General features: G+C 35.5%; 1 protein-coding gene across 23 annotated transcripts in view; it reads right to left on the bottom strand.

Moving 5' to 3' along the window:
- The window catches only part of celf2.S (CUGBP, Elav-like family member 2 S homeolog), a 282,887-nt gene that overhangs the window by 169,603 nt on the left and 92,433 nt on the right, over window positions 1-20,851 (bottom strand). The window contains exon 1 of one of the 23 annotated variants that reach the window (XM_041587474.1): window positions 17,609-17,738. Coding sequence (XP_041443408.1) covers window positions 17,609-17,616 — 8 coding nt within the window. The 5' untranslated portion in view covers window positions 17,617-17,738. 23 annotated transcript variants of the gene reach the window in all.

Here is a 20,851-nt window from a genome sequence, read left to right as displayed (position 1 = left end):
AAAGTAAGCGTCAGGACAGCAAAAAGTCTCTTAAAGAAAATTGGCTTTCCCTTTAGAGGTGAGCAAACTTCATTTTATTATTTTAAATTTGATTGGTAGATAGTGGGTTCCACCAAAAGGAACTGTACCAAAAACCAAGCAGCTAGACCTACCTTCTGTGCTCAGGCACTGAGTTTGCTACCTGGAGGAGTGGAGAATCGACTTCAAAGAGATAGAGATAGAGCAGTGAGTAGATAATCTAATGTCTGTTACTGTTATTATTGTTATTATCCTTATTTTGTACAGTGCTACTATATCCCACAGTGTTTTTATATAATTCACATGAGTCCCTGCCAAAGTGGAGCTTACAATCTAAGGTCCCTATCAATTTCACACACACTAGTGTCCTGGCTGGAATTGGTCCCAAGACCCTAGTGCTGCTAGACAGTAGTGCCATCCATTGTGCCACCATTCTGCCCTGTTATTGTCTGAAATTCGAGGAAGAAATGGCTTTTTGAATCTGTCATGGAAATTGGTGTTGCTCCACAAAGGGAATCATACTGAAACATTTTACACTTTGTTGTGAACAAAATGTAACATATAAAAAATTTAGATTTTGTAGTTTTATAAATGATTATTCATATCTCTACATTTGTTAACAGGGCAGGTCTGAAAGTGAATGCTCTGAACTGTCTGTACAAAATTAACCAGTGCACTTTTCCCAGTGGCTTTTCAACTGTATCCACATTACAGCTTTATTGTATTGATTTTGGTGTATTGATAAATTATTCAGTGTCATTGTCCGGCTTAGTGGAGGTGCTCCTAATTGCGTTCATTCACACCATTTTAAAACATGCAATTTGTCTTAGGAAAGTAATAGTCTAGAGCAAGAGAAGGGAACATGTTCTATTAAGGCCTTCTCCAAACATTGATTTTCTGAGTGTCGATGACATTCATTTCTTGGTGTCATGAAAGTTAATAGGCTATTGTTCAAATGTGTAAGCATAAATATATTAAGGCAATATGACTTTTGTAACTTTTTTTGCTAAAGAAAGATTTAATATTTTAATATATTTGTCTAGGTAATATTTCATTACTAAGATGTCCTGCCGTGCCAATTATTTGACTTCTTTCCTTACATGGTAGATCAGGAGTAGGATTGTAAATAAAATATCCTGAATGTGTGCTCTGTTGTACTGTGACTAGACCATTCTATTTTCAGTGGACATATAAGGGAGATGGAATAAGGGAGAGACCAACAGATACTAAGGAGAAAATAATTTAAGGTACTCTCACACAGGCCTACAAGTCAACTATTGCAATCAAATGTCTACTGAAAAAAGACACTTATCAACAGGTTTACGTGGCAGTCACTGTTGATGCAAGTTGGAAACTGAACTATACAACTCGGCTTGACCACTTTGCATCATGCTTTTACCCGCTACATTGAATAGAGAAAACAAGTGACCAGTCATACAGTATATATTTCCACAGGAATGACCAAGCATTCTGAACAATGCTTAATGCTGTAGCACTCACTTAGCAGAGTAAAAGTTAATGCCAGGGCTAGGATGTCATGAAGCATTCACACTGACATTACCGTCTTATGCTTTGGTCAATACATGACAATGAATCACATGGGTAAGTATGAGGCAAGATAACAATGTGTTCATCTGGTGCTTAATAAATAAGCCCTACTATTTTTGTACCCTAGCAAAAGTTCAGTTTACATACCGTCTCCAGTCGGACAACATGCAAAGCTGACCTTTCAAACTATTTATTAACGTAAATGAGGATGTAATGAAGCTGGAAATGTTGGAAAAATACATAGCAAACTGTGCACTTGCATTTGTTAATGAGCTCTTATTACTATAAAGTAGAATCCCATCTTGTGCATGACCATTTATAGTCCCGCCTGCTATAAAAGCTTGCAAAGCATTACATATTACAGATTCCATTATGGCAGGTTCTCAATAGTCAAATTACTAACCTAATAAAGATACATACATTAATATAGATTTGTAGAGGACTTAGCAATTGCTCGGAGATGTCACTTGGAAATTAGCAACTAATTTGTGTTCTTTTTAAATGTCGCTTTCAAGGCAGGGGTGCAGCTGGATAGAATCAGCACAAAGAGAATGTAATTTATTTTGTATTAATTCTTACTTTGTTTAACAGGCAATTTCAGAGCATCATAAAAGCCTCTTTAATTTGTCTCTATGTAATATAAAGCAGATGTACTCTGCTAATAAACTGATTCATTAAGCTGTATACATTATTTGAGCAGCTTTCTTCATTAGAAAAGACATGTCAGGAAAGATTGTGTGCCACGCTGATTTGAATGCAAAAATGTTGTTCCAAGTAAGGAACTAAAAACTGGCACAGATTCTCCAGTATGATATAGTAATACCACCTAGCAGCCATGGAAGGGCATGCACATAACACAATATACAGCACCAAATATTGTAATTTGTATCTGCCAACTATCCCTATTAGGGTGGGACAGTCCCACATTGCAGATGCAGGGTTTATAAGAAAAAAGTGGATAGAGTTTTGATAGATTGGGGAAATGTCTGATAAATTTGGATTTTTCATTTTCCATTGCATTGTCGGAATTTATGGATATATATATTGGATATAACTTACACTACTATACTACTAAAACATAAAAAAGAGGTAACACCAAACCTCTAAATGAATCCTTAAACTCCATTTTAATGTGCAAAGGATTTATAGGGATGCATCACCTTGTTTCATTGTGTGGTCCACAGCTCCCCTTAGTCAGTAATCTAAGATCATGTGCAATTTTTTCTTTTAGGGGAGTGCCATATACAAATTCTGTGTGTGTGTTCTGGAAACCTATAAGCAAATATAAGCATTTGGCAAAGGAGATACTATGTGCTCGTGTTAATTTATGTCGGCCTTAATTTTACGGAAAATATATTCCCAAGCTTCCACCTATACAGAGAAAAAGCACAACTTTTCATGAAGATCAAATACACATTTATGATTTCAACAAAAAACCTAAACATAACCTTGATTGTGTATTACTGCTTGTTGGGGTATGTAACGTAAAGTTTGCTACAGATTTATTCTACTAAAGCAGCTAATAAAAATTTAGCATTTACTACCTTGTTTAAAAGAACATACTGTATATTATTGGTTGCTATGGGTTAATGTCTCGTGGCAAATTGTGTGCCTTTTATTGTATATGGGGGCTAATAATGTTGACCTACATTTTATAACAATGAAATAAATCTTAAATTATGGTCAGCTTTTTATCATTCAAGCTTTTGTTGAGCTATCCATCCCAGAATATCCTCCAGGTAAAGTGGGGAATGAGATGCTGAAAGTTGTAGTTTTTGTAGTAGAGATTGCTTGAAAGTGCAGTCTTGCTAAGGCTGCTTATTCCTGGTATGCAACCTATATTTGTGTAATGACCTGATTTCAAACAAGACAAACAAATGAGCCATGAAAAAAAGAAAAAAAATAACTCCTCAGGCATACTAATAATAGTAGTTCCATGATAGCAGCATAGATTATGTGATTATTTATCATGTCATAATAACTGATGCAAAAATACTTATGCTAGCCATCTGGGTACATCTGGGTACAAAAAACATGATAATAGGTAAAAGCCAAAGAGCAAATAATGGTATGTGAATCACAAGCTGATATTATAACACAGCTCTATCATATCATGTTATCATTAACCCCCCCAAGCACTCTAAACAGACCAGAAACACAGAATCGCAAAGCAAAAGCATTACATTGGTTCTTATTATTCCATTGGGTCTACATTACATCTGTAGAGTCAAAATTTCAACTCCCCATCATATCTGACCTCTTTGTGGTAACCTTTAAATACAGACCCTCCTGGGTATTGCTGGTACACTAACCATCTCTTAAACATTCTATCTGCGAGTATTCTCTCCAGAGGAATTCTTAAAGAGATGAAGGAAAGCTTGAAGTCCTATCATTTAGCTTAGCAACAAGTATTGCAACTGCAGGCAGCCATCCCTGGAATGTTCTATTCATTTATTTTATGTAGTGCTTTCAAAACCTACACTATGGTAGGGAATACAAAAGAGGTAAACCTTCTTTTTTTTATAAATGCAGGTTAATGCTTAAAAGGTGCTACATTTTGTTTGACAAAATATACTGTCTATATATTAATATATTAACCTTGTTATTATAAGAACTGCTGTTTTGATCATTGTAATGTTTTCTCTGTTATGCAATAAAATAGCTTGAACAATGGCAGCTTCATTCAGTACTAGCTTTGAATATACCTCTTTTGAGAGATGAGAATACCATTTGTTGCTTTAAAGTGCTATAGATAATCTATGTGGTCCAAGGACATTGGAAACAGCTAACAGGTTCCTCCCTCACTCTTCTGTGGGATTCAATTATTCTGCACATTTTTTAGTTACATTTCATTATCTATTTGTTCTCCTTTTAAGGAAACTTAAAAAAAAACACCAAAGAGAAAGCACCACAGAAATTGCCATCCAAAACTAAAATTATATATAATGTGTACAGGGAGAGAGCGAGAGCGAGAGAGAGAGAGAGAGAGAGAGAGAGAAAGGCACCCTTTTGTTAATTACTTTATTGCCTAAACAATAAGATTAGATTATCAATTATTTTGGGTTCCATTCTGCATTCAGTATATGTATCAATGGTAAAACAGAACAAACCCATCCAGAGAAAATTCAAGTTAAATCTTTTAGTTCTCCCTTTGTCTAACTCCTTTTTAATCGGGTAAACAAGTCTGTGGGCTGCACAGGAGATGTAGTAGGTAGGAGTGAGTCACATTCGCCCACATCCTGTTGTTGCATCCTGTTCAACAGCCTTAACGACACTTTGCTGAATTTACAAGGCCAATAATTGTTGTCGGCAACTTACAGTGTGGGAGATGAGACAAAGTGCTGCTAAGCAGCGAAAGAGCTTTGTGTTCTGTCTCTCTCTATTACCGTACCGAAGGTCAACAAAACATTAAATGGCAGGAAAATGGATTTTTGATTTACAATACCAAAATAATTAATTAGCAATAATTCACTGTAGATAATAACAAAAACAATTACTGTAATAAAAATGAGCACAGGTGTAATCGATTTACATTCAATCTGGGAAACAGCTTTTCATCAAGCTAACCTTACATGATCTTGACTTTCCTTTCACGCTGTATAGCATTCCTTATTCTTTTTACATAAAGCGCTCTACCAAGTTCCACTAACATCATCACTTGAGAGGTTTTCACTGAGCACATGAATTTGTGCAATCACAGAGGCAGCATCCCAGTCATACCTGTGACTCACATGAAAGGTATGACCCATTCAGGGGAAACAGCATCAGTTTAGCACGCATTACTAAGGTTGGACCCTCTGAGAATCCATTTATTCGTGAACACACTGCAAATGTAATAATGGCATGGCAAATATATGATACCAACATGCTTTTTTTCTTTAAGGACCAATTAACTGGGATGTCAGACATCCCCATATTTTTATCACTGGGCCTTTTTGGAAAAAATGCACTGGCTAGATGGTCTTTAAAAGACAACTCTGCCATTTTAATTCTAATTCTCAGAGATCCCCTCTGTAGGCATGGGCATGCCAGTGCATTTGTTCTGAAAGGAAAAAAAATCAAAATAGATAAAATACATAACAGTTTCTGTAGTTCTGTTTAATTATTTATCATTAAGATTAAAGGAGAAGGAAAGGCTTGGTACACTTGGGGGTGCCAAATGTTGGGATTTTTTTCATTTTTTTATTTTTTGGATGCTGAAAAATCTGGACTATAAGAGGTTTTTAACACCTTGGACACTGACACTGAATATGAGTTTTTTTAACACCTTGGACACTGAATAGGTTCACTGTGGATGATTAATAACTATTCTCATTTTTTAAAAAAATATTCTTTTAATGCAATGGCTATTTTATAACACTGTTAATTATATATGCTAATTTATTAATTGATCACCCTATTTGTACTATGGTTTCCACATGCTTGACAAAGGGACGTGTTCCCGAAACGTTGCATTTCCGCTAATAAACGAGCAGGGTGCTCCCTGCAACGGTAATGCCTTGTGTGCCCATATCTTTTTCTTAGATCTTATACCAGTGAGTACCATGGAGTGATTCTCTTCCGGCATCATCTTTATTCAAATTGCCCGGGGCAAACGCATGCTCAGTTGAATAAAATAACCGACTTTTTAGTTAAAGTTCAGCTTTTTGTTCTACTGCGCATGTGCAGCCATGCGAAGAAGGAGGAAAAGAAGAATTGCTATGTGGTGCTCACTGGTATAACCCCAAGCCAGAGCAGTTTTCTGCTGATAGGAGCACCGGCCTGGGGTTTCAGGTAAGCCAATAGAATCACTTGGGGGTGCCTAGCATTTGGCACCCTCAAGTGCACCAAGCCTTTCCTTCTCCTTTAATTCATAACATCATACTATAGCAGTACATATTGTGAAACAATTGTGCTGCCTTATTCACAAAACCAGAATGGTAGGTGTGCTACAAATCACTGCATTTTAATGAATATACAGTATCTATATTATCTTCATGTTTTGCTGTTTGTAGGACCCCACTTTTGTAGGAAGTAGTTTGTAAATCAGGAGCAAAAGGGAAGTGAAACATGCAAAACATTATTTTTAAACTCTCCTGCAAAAGGCTGAACCTGTGGCACACATATAAGCGGCTGCTTTATAAGTGTCCCTCAACAACAAGGTTTAGTTTTTCACTATGTCATTTCAATGCTGTTTAAAAAAGAAAAAATAATAATGAAGTTTAATCATGGCTAAAGCAACTCCTTTACTTCTACAAGCAACTTATTTACTTCAAATAGAGTAAAGTAAGGGTAAAGTAAAGGTAAGTGGGGTGACTAAAGTAAAAACACTGCTCACTAGATAATAAAATAAGTGCAGATCCTACAATAAATCCCCCAAAAAGCAAGAGAAAGGCACTAAACATTAGTCCCCATGAAATAACCAAGTAGAACCCAACTAAATGAAATTACAGAGTATACTATATATTACCATTGTGTTTATGAGAGAAGGGAATAAAGAATCAGTAGCAATCAAGATTTGTCACTATGACAGCAGAAATACGAAGTAGCAGGGAATCTTGGAATGACATATGACATCTGGAGAGCTTTAGGCTGGACATGGTGGTATAATTAAACCTATGAGCGGAAATAAAACACCTCCAATTGGTTCATTCAGTGCCAGGGATGTATATGCAATGATGTCTTATGTGTAGAAACATATGCAACTGCGCAAACTTTTTTATGCAAATAATGTGCAAGTTTCATCTAGCATTTTTAGATTGGGGGTTGCATCACTTCTGATGTGCCTGCTCAACGTAAAGTTTGCATTCGTCTCATTGGATGCACCTATTTATTCAACCCACTGTGGGAAGGAGCTGCTTCAAGGTCCAGTGGTAGCTCCAGGATTTAGGAAGTGTACCATCACACAACACAGGTTTGTTTACACATTGACAACTATGCAGAAGAGCAGGAGCATATGTGGATACAAGAAAATGAATAACTTGTGTCTATATGCATCCTCCATTTTGCCAATTTGTGGTTGCATTAATAAATGTCCCTTTATGTCTATAAAATGTCAGAAAAAAGCAGTGGGCAGGGTAAAAAGTGAGGAGAAAAAATAAATACGTGACATGCCCACCTCTCCTGTCCAATTACAGCAGTTTTAGCAAAAGCAGATACTACTACTGTAGGATAGGTTGCTTCTGCAGCTAATGCACGCAGTCCTACTGACTTTTAAATGAACGTTTCAACACAGAGCATGCAGTGGGGGCCAGACGAGTGCTGGGAGGTGGGGAAAAATGAAGGCCAATGTGCACAGCAAATGGGGCCTGGCGAGAACACTGAAATGTTCCTATCTAATATCAGACCAAAGTCTCCTGTATGCCATTTTCAGTTTTTTTGTTTATTTGCATACAACTTGCAAATCCCTTCACCAATTAATCATGATCTGCTGTCTTAGAGACAAGATCATTTTCTACTTTTGTGTGGCATTTTGATGGATATCCAAAGTAAAAAAAGCCATTTATCAGGCAATGATCATATTTCTTTCCCCTAAACACATTCCACATAAAAATATAATCTCGTTTTCTCTTTATGGAGCAGTTTCCTTATGAATATGTAGCACTGCATATGAGTGCGATTGGTAATGTGATATGCTAATAGGCTGTGCACAGGAAATATTATATCAACCTTATCTCTAAAAATAGCAGCTACTGACACAAATACATCAAGTGTGAGTTATAGTGTACAAACGTAATCCTGCTGGAGGTATATAAAAGGACATAAGGTAATATTCACATCTAAAAAATATCAACTGCCTGGTTCGTTTGGGTGGACTGCATTATTAGTGCTGCTTTATGGAATGTTTTGTTCTGAGTATTATAACATATACTATTTCATCTAAAAATGATGTGATTTTTAAGTGAATGTTAAGAGTCATTTTAAATCACCAATTACAGAGAAAATAGTACATAATGTATATTGGACTATTTAAGGTTAATATGACTTTTGGCATAGAATTTTCACCTCTGTATGACCAACCAATTAACATAAAGTATTGCACACATAAAATGAAAAATCACAACACAGTTATTGCATTAACATATCCTGTGAGCAAAGAAAGGCATATTAATGCAATATATTCCGATTAGATAGATGCCACATTGTAAACATTCTGGAGTTGTCAGTGAAAGTGTTTTTTTACTTTTACTTTGTGGCCACCCAAAAGGAAAGTCATTGAAGAAAAATTACTATTCCTTAACTGCACTAAACTATTAGTTTTGGCCTCAAAAGTTGGGTCTATGTTTAGATATTTATCTTTTTAGACGGAAATGTCCTGCATATTGCAAAAGTTTCTACAGAGAAACTTCTGAAAGAACTAACACACAAAAATGTGTTACAAATGTGCTTGGGTAGACCCCAACACTACTGCAATACCAGACTTACATTTAAAAAAACACTTAAGTAAAAATGCCTATTAATTAAAAATTCCTAAGTATTATTTGTAAATGAAGAACATGAACAGTGCAACAGATGTACTATATTGTCCTGCGAAATAATCATAAATAATGAGCTCTGCTGCCTCAGAAAGAATGAAGGTGAGGACAAGAGTGGATACAATACAATAATGTGGTACTTTACTAACAGTGTGGCACTCTGCTGTATATACAGATGCAGCCACTTTGGTTTGCCTGTTTGACACAGAATAACTAAACACAGATATCCCACTTATCCCATTTAACACAGAAAATTGTGTCACAGCATCCCATCTAATTAAACCATTCCCCATTGTGAACAATGGTGCTTTGGTATGCTAATGAAAAGGTTAAATGCATTAAATGAGTTAAGATAACTTTAGATAACACAGTTTCTTTAATTAACCCTGAGTCATGACGCATTTAACTCACAAATCCAAGTGGCTTCATCTGTACGAGGTGCCTCAAGTACCATTTTCTCATGGTAGCAGAGATGCCAAGAATGTCCAGGATATAATATTTGCACAACCTAGTTCATTGTATATTTCTACAAATGCTCACTGTCAACTGGATGATTATTATACAGAAAGCAGATTCTGTGACTGTGCAATGCTTTAAATATATTTCATATTCCACAATTGGGGGTGCAGTATCTTCTAGTTATGCTACTGATCAGTAGAATGCATTGTTGTTAATGACTCCTTATGACCATCATTGTTAATTATCATTAAAAGATTCAGCTAAAATGTAGCTATTAACCACCTAATAACCGATATGTGAGTTTTAGTAGAGACAATCAATTCTGAAAACATTTTCACAGCAACTTGTAGGTTGCTGGCAAAATGAGATCAGGGTCATGTTTTTTTTTCCTTTGTGAAAGGCCTATATGCCAAATAGCAATCACAATAATCCACTGCTAGCAGTTCAGAATTGATACTGGTCATTGCTACAAGTGCCTGGAACCATTACTGCCCCACCAAGGAAAAACTCACTTGCAGCTATATATTCACCAAAATCAACTGGCACATCAGTCAACAGTTTGAACTTACCTATTAATTAGAGTTTAACATTTTCAGCTTAGCAATAAGGATGTGCAGAATATTCACATTATTTTGTGACTTGATTTGAAAGTATAAGTGTTTCTAAATGTAATTAAGAGATCGGCACATCTCCCAGGTTTCAATACTTTCAGCTTCTTTAAATTATTTTTTAAATGAACCTGTGCTTTGTGTCTTGTGATTTTGGGCGATGAATTGTGACTGCACGAATTGTTGCTAGTGAAATAAACAAACAGAAACTAAAATACACCTACAACAATTTGGCTGTGTTTTGCTTTTACTGAACAAATGCAATTCAGTTTTTCAAGCACTAAACATAATCCTTTATTCATGAATACCTTTAATTTTGACTGATCTCATCCTATCAGATATTATTCTATGTACACTGGAATAGCTCCAAATTGAATACTATGTTGTCTGTTAAAAAAACACTAAACACAGTTATATGTACAGTTTAGCCCATGTCCAATCCACCCATGTCCAATCCACCCATGTCCAATCCAGTTCAGCCAAGACATGCACATGTAAACTCCATTCACTTTCCAAGACAATTATAGTTAATTTCACATATGGAGATTACTATCTGAAAGAAATACATATCTGGGTTTCTACAGGGTAAGTTGTTGCGTGTGCTTGGTGCATTCTCGATGTCTAGGTATGTTCAGTGACGTCCTTTTGAACTGTGTACTTTGAAGGTGGAAGAGAACCTTAAATTGTCACTGGACTGGGGGTAACACTGTGTTTGGGAGTTGACAATTTGAATTTGACTTGGTGAACAGTGTTTCTAAAGGAGCCTCACAATCACTCTTTTTCTCTTTAATATAAAAGCTAGACTTATAGTAGCTATAATATTCACTATAAATGTATAGTAGCTTTAATATAGAAGCTAGAACATTTAAGAGAGTAACTAGACTAGCTAGACTTCCAGAAAATGTTTTCTTTAAATTGTGGCCAACACAGTGATGGAGAAAACTCTCTTTTTTTCTTCATTTATCTAAATGCCCATTGGAAAAAATAAAACACCCCATGTTGGAGATGGTGGGACAGCAGCATAGTCAGCATGGTCCCTATCTAGAAGACGAAGTAGCTTTTTAATAAAATATAACAATAAAAAGAATAGCAGCTGTGGATTCTTTATTAAGAAAAATGAACGACTTGATTAATGAAAGAAATATATCAAGCTGTTAGTGTTGAATTCTGTAAAGCTAAAAAGTTGAAGTTCTTGCTTCCTATCATCTTTATGGGCAGCTGTTAAACAAAGAGTTTTAGCTCAAGGCAGAATGTGGAAGAATATGATGGATTTGTTTGTGACTGACAGCACAAGATTATAATGGCTTTCAGCAATGTACCAAATGTAATAAACGCAAATGCAGAAGACAAGGGGTTTAACCCTTCCTGTTGCCGAAGAAATCGATCTTCGAATAGCTTATCAAATGTAGCTTTATCTAAACACAGATGTAGCTTCAATATACTTTGTTGGCAGTGACAGTTAAGATCAATATTGGAGACCAAATGCCAGCCGTAAAAGGGTGATGTCCGCCAGTATTTCTCTGACTAACTGCGCTTATCTGAGGTTCTCATGCTTCACTGAGTGAAAATACTGTCATTGATCTTACTGTCACCGCTCACATTCCTTTTACATCAAACATAATTTTTCACCATTGAGTTTCAAAGGACCCAATTTTTTTTTTCTTTCAAATAATCACCATCTCATAACTCTCACATGAATGGATTTACAAAAGCACTGTTTTACCGCATCTCTGTTAAAAAAGTGTTTGTAACGCTAAACCTGTACAACCGTCTTTAGCTGGAGCACATGTAAAATGCTATCAAAGCACTGTGCTATATTCTTTTCATTGCAATCAATGAAAATGATTATGTTTTATGTAATCTTTATGGTTGCTTCTCAAAACCATGTGCTGCAAATGTCAGAGGAGATTCCAATTTTTCAAATGAAAATCAAGTTGGATTTAAGAAATATAAAATGTTATATTTTACTGCTACAGAGATTCATTCATTTGTGGAATTCTTTGCATTTTGGAACAGTGGTTAAACTACTCATTCAGTTGCTTTTCATTAGAGGGCTTTTTTTTTTGCATTTATGAATGCAAGCGCAAGTGTAAAGCTATAAATGAGTAAACAAAGATTTTTACCATGTTTTCTGTTAATTTGAGAATGCTGTTTCATGATAAAGGATGAAATCACACCAGGGGAACAAAAATGGATGTTCTTACTCATATGAATAAATATAAATATGAAGCTAAATATGGTTCCTTTTGCAAAAACAAACAATGTCCCAGTGTCAATATAGTTTACTTAACATTTCAAGAAAAGTTAATGTATTTACAAGGTGTATTACATTTTTAATTGCCAAGTAGCAAGAACTCATAAAAATGCATGCAAGCGCAACTGGACTAAATAAGGGGATTGGCATAAAAAGCTAGTTCAGTGCAACATAGGTGGTTTTTACTTGATATCCTGTTTTGTGGTGCTGTGGTTTACTTCTACACCTAAACCATGACCAATTTTTCACCATGTTATATCATGGTGCACTTTTCTGCATTGTTTTTAAGATCATAGTTAAACTACAGTATATGATCCACCAGTAACACTAGTCTTTTGGGTATCTACTCATAGCATAATTGATAATCATCAGTTTTAGCTCCCTTACTGATTTCCATGTCATATGCTGAAGATCTGCTCTATTATGTACACTCTCTATTGATTTGAATACAGCATTTTTAAGAACAACAGTATGATCTAGATGTGTGCTATCCAATTATTTTATGTTGGACCCAAATATCCCATATCTCTTGAGACTGGGGTCTGTATTTTATTGAGATGATGATATCATGCAAAGAAGTATATGGAAGCCAAGTTGTGCATGAATAAACAGACTGTTAGGAGTAGGACAATTAAGAGTAACTTGATTATTTCATAAAAGGTACATTTTGAATTGCTTACTGTATATTTAGAACATTTATATTGCATTCTTGTTTTCATTATAGTTCCTCTTTTTTGTTTTTACTGCTGTGTTCTATCAAGATAACAGCATATTTACATATCTAATAATTTCACATTAATATATTTTTTTTCATATAATATAATTGAGACAAAAAAAACAACGCTATGTACTAATGTGCCTTAGAGAACAGGTGTTAAAAACCATAATCCCTATCTAGGTCCTCAAGCCCCAGGGAAATGCTTTTCCCTTACTAAAAATCACTCCAAGCAATCCAAGCTACTTTTCTGTGCACATCTATTTCTTTCTGATATGCAAAAGAAGCAATGAAAAATCTATATTTTGATAGTAAAGGTATTTGGTTCCAAAGATGGAGTATGAATGCCATGAAAGTGTGGACATATGCTCTAGGTAATTTCTTATTTCATAATCAACACTTCAAATGTATTTTCTCTTTTTTCCTGTTTTCCTGTTTCTTTTGTACTGTTTGCTCAGAGAGGAATGTATAATGAATAAATAATGATGTTAATTGGACTTAAAAGAGCTTCAGGCATGTCCAATCTGTAACCCACCAGCTGTGGATGAACTTCGACCTTCCCCAGTCCCATCTGTCTCAGCCAATCAAGTCTGACCTCAAAATGAACTGTGCCTTAGGCCTACAATATTTTTCTAACCTATGCCATATAACATTGTTTTATCTTCTCCAGTAAAAAAAACACATTAAGAAAGAATATTAACAGCAAAAGCATTGCTTCATTTATTAGCCCTTTCTGCCTGGGAATTTAATCAGTCAAACAAAAGACCCTTTTATCATTAATTCCTTTATGGAAGTTTTCAGCAATGGATTTCTTTCTTTGTTTATTAAACACACACTAAATTGCAGATAGAAGAGCTAGATGTCTCCCCATGGAAACTATTCTTTTCAAGGAGGCCTTAGCAATGATGAGATTTTTTTTCTCCTTTTTTTTTTAACAATTAGCCAAATTGTCAACGATACTGCTCGCCATTATATCTGTACGGGAAGTAGTAAAAGTGTAATAGTAAACTAGATTGGCTCCCTGAAGGATTGTACTCAGCAAAATGATTCCAGACAAGGGAAAACTTAGGCTGCATGGGTATGTTAAGCAGAAAATATTCTATTTCCTCTCTGTGGCTCTGGAAAGAGTAAGATGAACATTTGCAAGTGCAGCTCTGTGCACATTGCTCCCCTGACAGACACTTGATTCACAACCGAGTTTTCCTGGTTAGGAGAAAGGCATATTTATTTTCAGAATAGTAAAGTAAAAGACTTTTCAATTATTTTCTTGTACCCTGCCTCCTACGTTTTAGTTAGATATTTAGAAAAATGTTGAACTAGAGCAATATGATAAGATTGGCAGTAACATGCTGCATGAGGCCTAGCATCCCTCTTTTTTGCAATATGGAACCCAGACTGATGTTAAATGCATTGTGTCAGTATTGTTCTACATTTTAAATGATAAAACATGACATCAAATTTTATTTAACTAATCAAAGCTGATGCCTCCCAGCATATACTACCACAAGTAATAAAAACATAAATATAAACACCTACCAACTTTAAACTCCACTTTAAATACAAACAGCATTTATTATTTTCCAAAAGACTATGGATTATGCTAATTGAATAAACTGGTCTCCAAACAATTAGATTAACTATAGATGCAGAAAGAAGGAGTTAAAGTAATAACCCTTCACATAAGTCAAAAATCCCACCAGAAAATTACAAATCTATCTGTTAAATAAATCATATTTCCTGACTTAAGCCGGTTATGCTTTTTTTCCCAGTGACAGCGCCTGTCAAAGTTGTTTGATTGATGCTGACTTGTGGTGGCCTGTAACTTGGCTGTGATAAGCAAGAGCTCTAAACCCCTCAGGCTACTGGGAGATAGAGAAACTTCCAAAGTGCTATGGAGGAGAAAGGGAAAGAAGAAGGACTTATGCAGGTTCTTCAAGATTACAAACTTTTCTGTAGCTTTTTCTCTTTTCAGCTTTCTTTATACTCTGTACCTGCAAGCTCAACTTTGATTACCTGATTTTTATTAGGTAGAAGCAATAATGTATTATGTGCCATCAAACTATAACACTTTGCTCAGGACTGTTCTCGAAAGAACACTCCATGCTAGTGCATTAATTTAACATCACAATCACATACTATAGCTACTGGATTATTGCTGACTTGAGTCTTTTCAAGGCAAATTGTTAAAAATCCAAGCCACAAAGATACTGTTAGGTCATTTAATGTCATATGGATTTCAATTCATTCCTTGTACTAGGCTTGAAAATACTCCTTGGTTCATTTGACCATTTTAATGAGTCTTTCCTGCCACTTTTCATATTGAAGCACTGAGGAGATGCTATCTGACACGTTTGCCAATGTCATTTTTAATATCTACCCTTTACAGTCATTCCAGGGACTTTGTACTTTAAGCTGCTGTGTTCATTCATTCTATAAAAACAGTTTGTTAAAAGAGTATTAAGACAGAAAAAATGCACTATTATACACCACTACCAATGTTTTATGCAGTAATTATACAGACAAAAGGAAAATAAACTAAAATACTGTGTACAGTTATATGGCTTTGGTGAATAAAAACAGTATTAAGAAAATGTAGGCCTTGTTTTTACGATGTTAACATATCATTATGCAGAACAGACAGAGCAGTATGTTCCATAAACATTACATGAATGTTCCACATTTAACAGCACAAACAACACCACCATTTAAACGCAAGTATACACTCTAACTTTCTAAATTGCAAGCCAAACTCATATATTGGAGCTAATATATTAGCGAACACTGAGAAAAACTACCAAAACAGGATACCTATGACTGCACATGCCAAGCGTTTACCAGAAAATTTGTTAACAAACGGAAAAGTACTCAAAAGACTTGGGGTGGAAACATCTTCCCAGAGAGTGAACTGGTTACAGCATTTGCAATGTTACTGCCTGCAAAATGTGTTGTGTTTAAAGAGATTTTACTCTCTAATGGATGAACACATAATATTTGAAGAAGGAAATGACTAAGAAAGAAAGTGAAACTGTTTCCTGTTGTGTATATCTTTCTAAATGAGCTGCTGGCAAAGTATCTCGATCAAGTGTGTCCAACCCGATTCTCTCAAAAAGAAGGCATTTTTGGGACACTGGCAGGGGCGTAACTATAGAGGAAGCAGACCCTGCGGTTGCAGGGGGGCCCAGGAGTGTAGGGGGCCCAGTGAGACCCTAATTAATTAGCAATTTTAATATATCTTGGTAAAATAGGCCTACTTATAAATATTTTGGGGCCCTAAATTGAATTTGCTATGGGGCCCAGTAACAACTAGTTACGCCACTGGACACTGGATACTGTAGTATACAGATGAAGCCACTTGGATTTGTGAGATAAATGCGTCATGACTCAGGGTTAATTGAAGAAACTGCGTTATCTAAAGTCATCTTAACTCATTTAATGCATTTAACCTTTCCATTAGCATACCAAAGCACCATTGTGAACAATGGTGAATGCTTTAATTAGATGGGATGTTGTGACGCAGTTTTCTGTGTTAAATGAGATAAATGGGATATCTGTGTTTAGTTATTCTGTGTCAAACAGACAAACCAAAGTGGCTGCATCTGTAGCAAGAACTGGGAAGTCAGACTGCACATTCCTGATATAAATAAATAATCTCGGAGATCTGTTTCTCAGCAATCAATTTTCTCAATTCTCTAGGCATTTAATAGCTCTTTTAATTGTTTTTTGAGGAAACAACAAGCCTTTGATATTGAAAAATGCGGCTCAATAGAACATGCAATGTACCTCGGTTTCTGATACTGAAGTAATAACTACATAAACCAGATAACTGGTAGTTTATTTGAGTATATTCTATAACAGTAAGATTGAAAATACATTTCATAAAGAAAAGTCCTGCTCTAAATATAAATAAAAAGATCTTTTTTGCTACACCATGTTTTAGGTCTACTAAAAATACATGCAAAAAACGGTAAAAAGCAGAACTGTTATGCAAGTAACAGAATTATGCTTAGTTAACAGCAAAATTACTGTCTTCCAGAGTAAAAGTCAAAAAGTAAGCTTTGTTTGTTTAAATAGCGACACTATGGAATAAAATATTGTCTTATTTTGTAGATTTTCAGATAACTGGCAGATTCCATTCTTGCAAAAATAACCCCACCCCCAAATATATATATATATATATATATATATATATATATATATATATATATATATATATATATATATATATATTGAGAGAGAGAGAGAGAGAGAGAGAGAGAGAGAGAGAGAGAGAGAGAGAGAATATACAGAGCACACTCCATTCGCCCAAAAATCTTAGCCTGGTGCCAGTCTAAAAATAATAGAAATCGAAGGCAAATTGACAGCACACCACGGACATCTTTACAACAGGGTCTGCTTGAAAATCAGTAGAGGTTTATTTAGACCAACTGAACTGAACTGAAATGTTGGTCTAAATAAACCTCTAAAGATGTCCGTGGTGTGCCGTCAATTTGCATTCGATATATATATATACTTTCTTTAACTAAGCATAAGCATTAAAAAAAGCATAGCTTACCTTTCCATGTGTCAGCGATGTTAAAACTGAAAAACTGCTTTTTGCCCTATAACAGGCAGCTTCCTTCTCTACAAGTTCCTCTTTTAGAAACAGAAACACTTTCAAACTTTTCTGATACGATTTGTCAGTTTCTGCCCAATTAGTTGGTTTTCCAACCACAGCCTCTCTGTCTACTAATTTTAAAAAAATGAATTTGCTCTCTGCAAAGTGCAGGGCTGCAAGAAGACTCTAAATAGCACACCAGTGAAGGATGATGAAACAAGAAGATCCGGTTGAATGAAATGAGATACACTTTTGAAATCTCCTTGCACAACGAATATTCCTTTTTTGTTTTTAATGTTAGCATTATCCAGCAATGACCTCCTTGGATCTCATAACAATTATACTTATTGATAGCAACAGCATCAGAGTATTGTAACGAATAATATTGGGTGCGTTTAAATAGTATTTTATTATTTTTGCTTGGGACACAAGCAATGAATGTATTGCATAGGATTATTTTGAGATGGAACATGCACTTTTCATAGTTATTTTTAAAAAGAAAAATCCCCACATTATTAGGCAGCAGCAAGGTGACAGGTATACTGCTGCAACATTACATTTCATATTCATGTATAAAGCTTTACTGTTGTTTAATGTGCTGTCACCTAGGAGATTGGTTCCATGCTTTTAGGCTAGGGCCGCATATGCAGTTAAGCAAAGCGACTTGGCTTTAATTGATATAACTATCTCTAATAAATCTAGACATGCTTTAAAGACTAAGTGCAGTATTCACTTGTTGTTGGTAGTAAGAAGGTATTCTATTCTAGTGTCTGTAAATTGCAAAGCCAAATTAAATAAGAATATATAAGTACTCTGACCAGTGTCGGACTGGGCCAGTGGGACACGGGGAAAATACCCGGTGGGCCCAGGGCCCTCAGGGGCCCCCACTGGCCCAGCCCGCCTCCCCTGATCGTGGGGCCCCCAAATAAAATTAATACGCATCCACGCATGCACATCAGCACGTGCGCCAAAGTATTTGCATGCGTACGAGGGGCCCCGGAGGTTAGCAACCCAGGGGGCCCCCCCATGACCCGTCCTACCCTGACTGTGACACCAACGTTTTTTTTAACCAAGTTAAGACATTCAGTGATGGTGGATTCTCCCTAAACAACACAGTATACTAATTCCTTGCTGTTGCTGTTCGTCTCAGAGATCAAAACTTTAAGATTCAACTTTAATCCCCCTTAAATTACAGAACTCACACAGCCCAATATGTAGCTAATGTGTGATGGTGTCTTACTTATTCTCACATACAGTATGTTAGAGTGATAGCCAACAAGGCTGCCAACATGCAGACAGGCTCACTCTGATGGGCTGCTTGACTTATAACTTTAATTAGCTGGAAATCTATAGCTAAATGTGGTAATGGTTCCTGTGAAAATACAGACTACAAGTCCAAGTGACTAGTGATTGGCGAATCTGACCCATTTTGCTTTGCCAAAAATTTGCAAAACTGTAAAAAAAAGTCTATGGGCAACAACAAATTTTTTATGTGCAACAATTTTTTCACCCATTAGAGTCTATGGACATAAAAATTAGGCTTATCACTACAAGTGACCCTACATCACCTCACTAGAGTCACTAGTTGGCAATCTGCTCAACTATCTCTAGAAATACCATGGCTAAACTAAGTCTAATTTTTTGTGTGACTTATTTCAATAGGCCCAGAAGAATGTGTACATCAAAGTCAAGTGCACAAAGTACATCATAACTTTTCTTGACAAATAGGGGGGTTAGTGAAATGATTATGCATATTTCAAAATTCACTTAATTCCACGAGCTTCCAAATTGTTGCATTCATTAGCAGCAGGTCAGTTGTTTCTGGGCAACTGTCTTAGCCAAACTTTAGATTTAAGTACGAAAGACAAAAAGCAGAACACACAGCAGTTGATAGTCTAAACTTGATAGGCCCCAAGCTACATTTTCAAGTGAAACCTAAATCTTCTTCATATAAGTTAGCCAGATATATTGGTTTTCTGGTACATTGTCAGTTGTTCAGATAAGCAAAAAAAAAAAAAGCAAAACAGATAAAGCAGACAGCTGAAGGGGAGAATTTGTGCAGAAGATATTGTGCTGGACTACAAATTTTAAAGAACTTCCTCTGATTCTCAGCAAAATTTAAGGACCAAATAAATGTTTGCACTGTGCCTTATATTTTAAAGTCTACCACTGGGAACAGGAGAGTTGGGATAAAAAACACTTTAAATTGTCCTATTATTAGCCTGTATAAAACAATGCATGCTGTTTCATTAGCCCTCCTTATTCTTATAGTAGGGAAAACCCCAGTGCTTTTCTCACACCTATGCCAATTGCCCTTCACCACATTTTACTGATATTACTATTGGCTACATTAAGCATAAACATATTTGACAGAAAACATTCTTTCCATCTGGAGTTAGCTATTGTTATTGTTATGACTTTGCTGATGATGTTAAAATGTTATTGATATAGCCACAACAATGTATGCAAAAAAATATTTTGAAGATAATAAAAAGATTATTTATTGCAACTCAGCAGAGTTTGTTTTCCTGGGTCTTTCTTTTCTAAATTGTGAATTTTAAAATGTAGGATGTGCATTTGCGAATTAAACCATTATTTGAGTGTTATTTCCCAGGAGACAAATTATCAGAGCAGGAACACTAGCAATAATTTCAGGAGAAGATGCAGTATTAGATGGAAGGAAAAAACGAAAGAATATATATATATATATAGATATATATATATATATATATATATATATATATATATATATATATATATACATAGATATATGTATATAAATTGTTGTTAAAACATGGCAACAGCAATAAAGTGCATTTCTTTGAACCAGTAATTGAGGTAAAGCAAGAAGAACAGCTATGGGTGAAAAATAATAGCGTACATAAAATAAAGATATTATGCCATTACTATTGAGCTATGTACTATATGACCAAAATAATATATTAGATTGGAGATAGCAACCCCCATGGCAACCCCCGCCAGCTATGGTAACAATATGACCCTTGCAAAACTTCGACTGATTATTTCCTCAACTGATCCTCCAAAGTCTTATGTTCAGGCTCTTCAACAGTTTAGTGGAGTAGCCATCTATACAGCTGTATCATGTAAATTGAAAAAGGACTGGAGAGCCTTCCAGTGTGACAAAATGTTGTTTTTATTGAAGCACTACATGTTTCCTTCCTTTGGTGCAAATGGACTTCA

This window comes from Xenopus laevis, chromosome 3S (genome assembly GCF_017654675.1).
Source record: "Xenopus laevis strain J_2021 chromosome 3S, Xenopus_laevis_v10.1, whole genome shotgun sequence".
Lineage (NCBI taxonomy): Eukaryota > Metazoa > Chordata > Amphibia > Anura > Pipidae > Xenopus > Xenopus laevis.
This window is presented reverse-complemented; position numbering and strand designations above follow the sequence as displayed.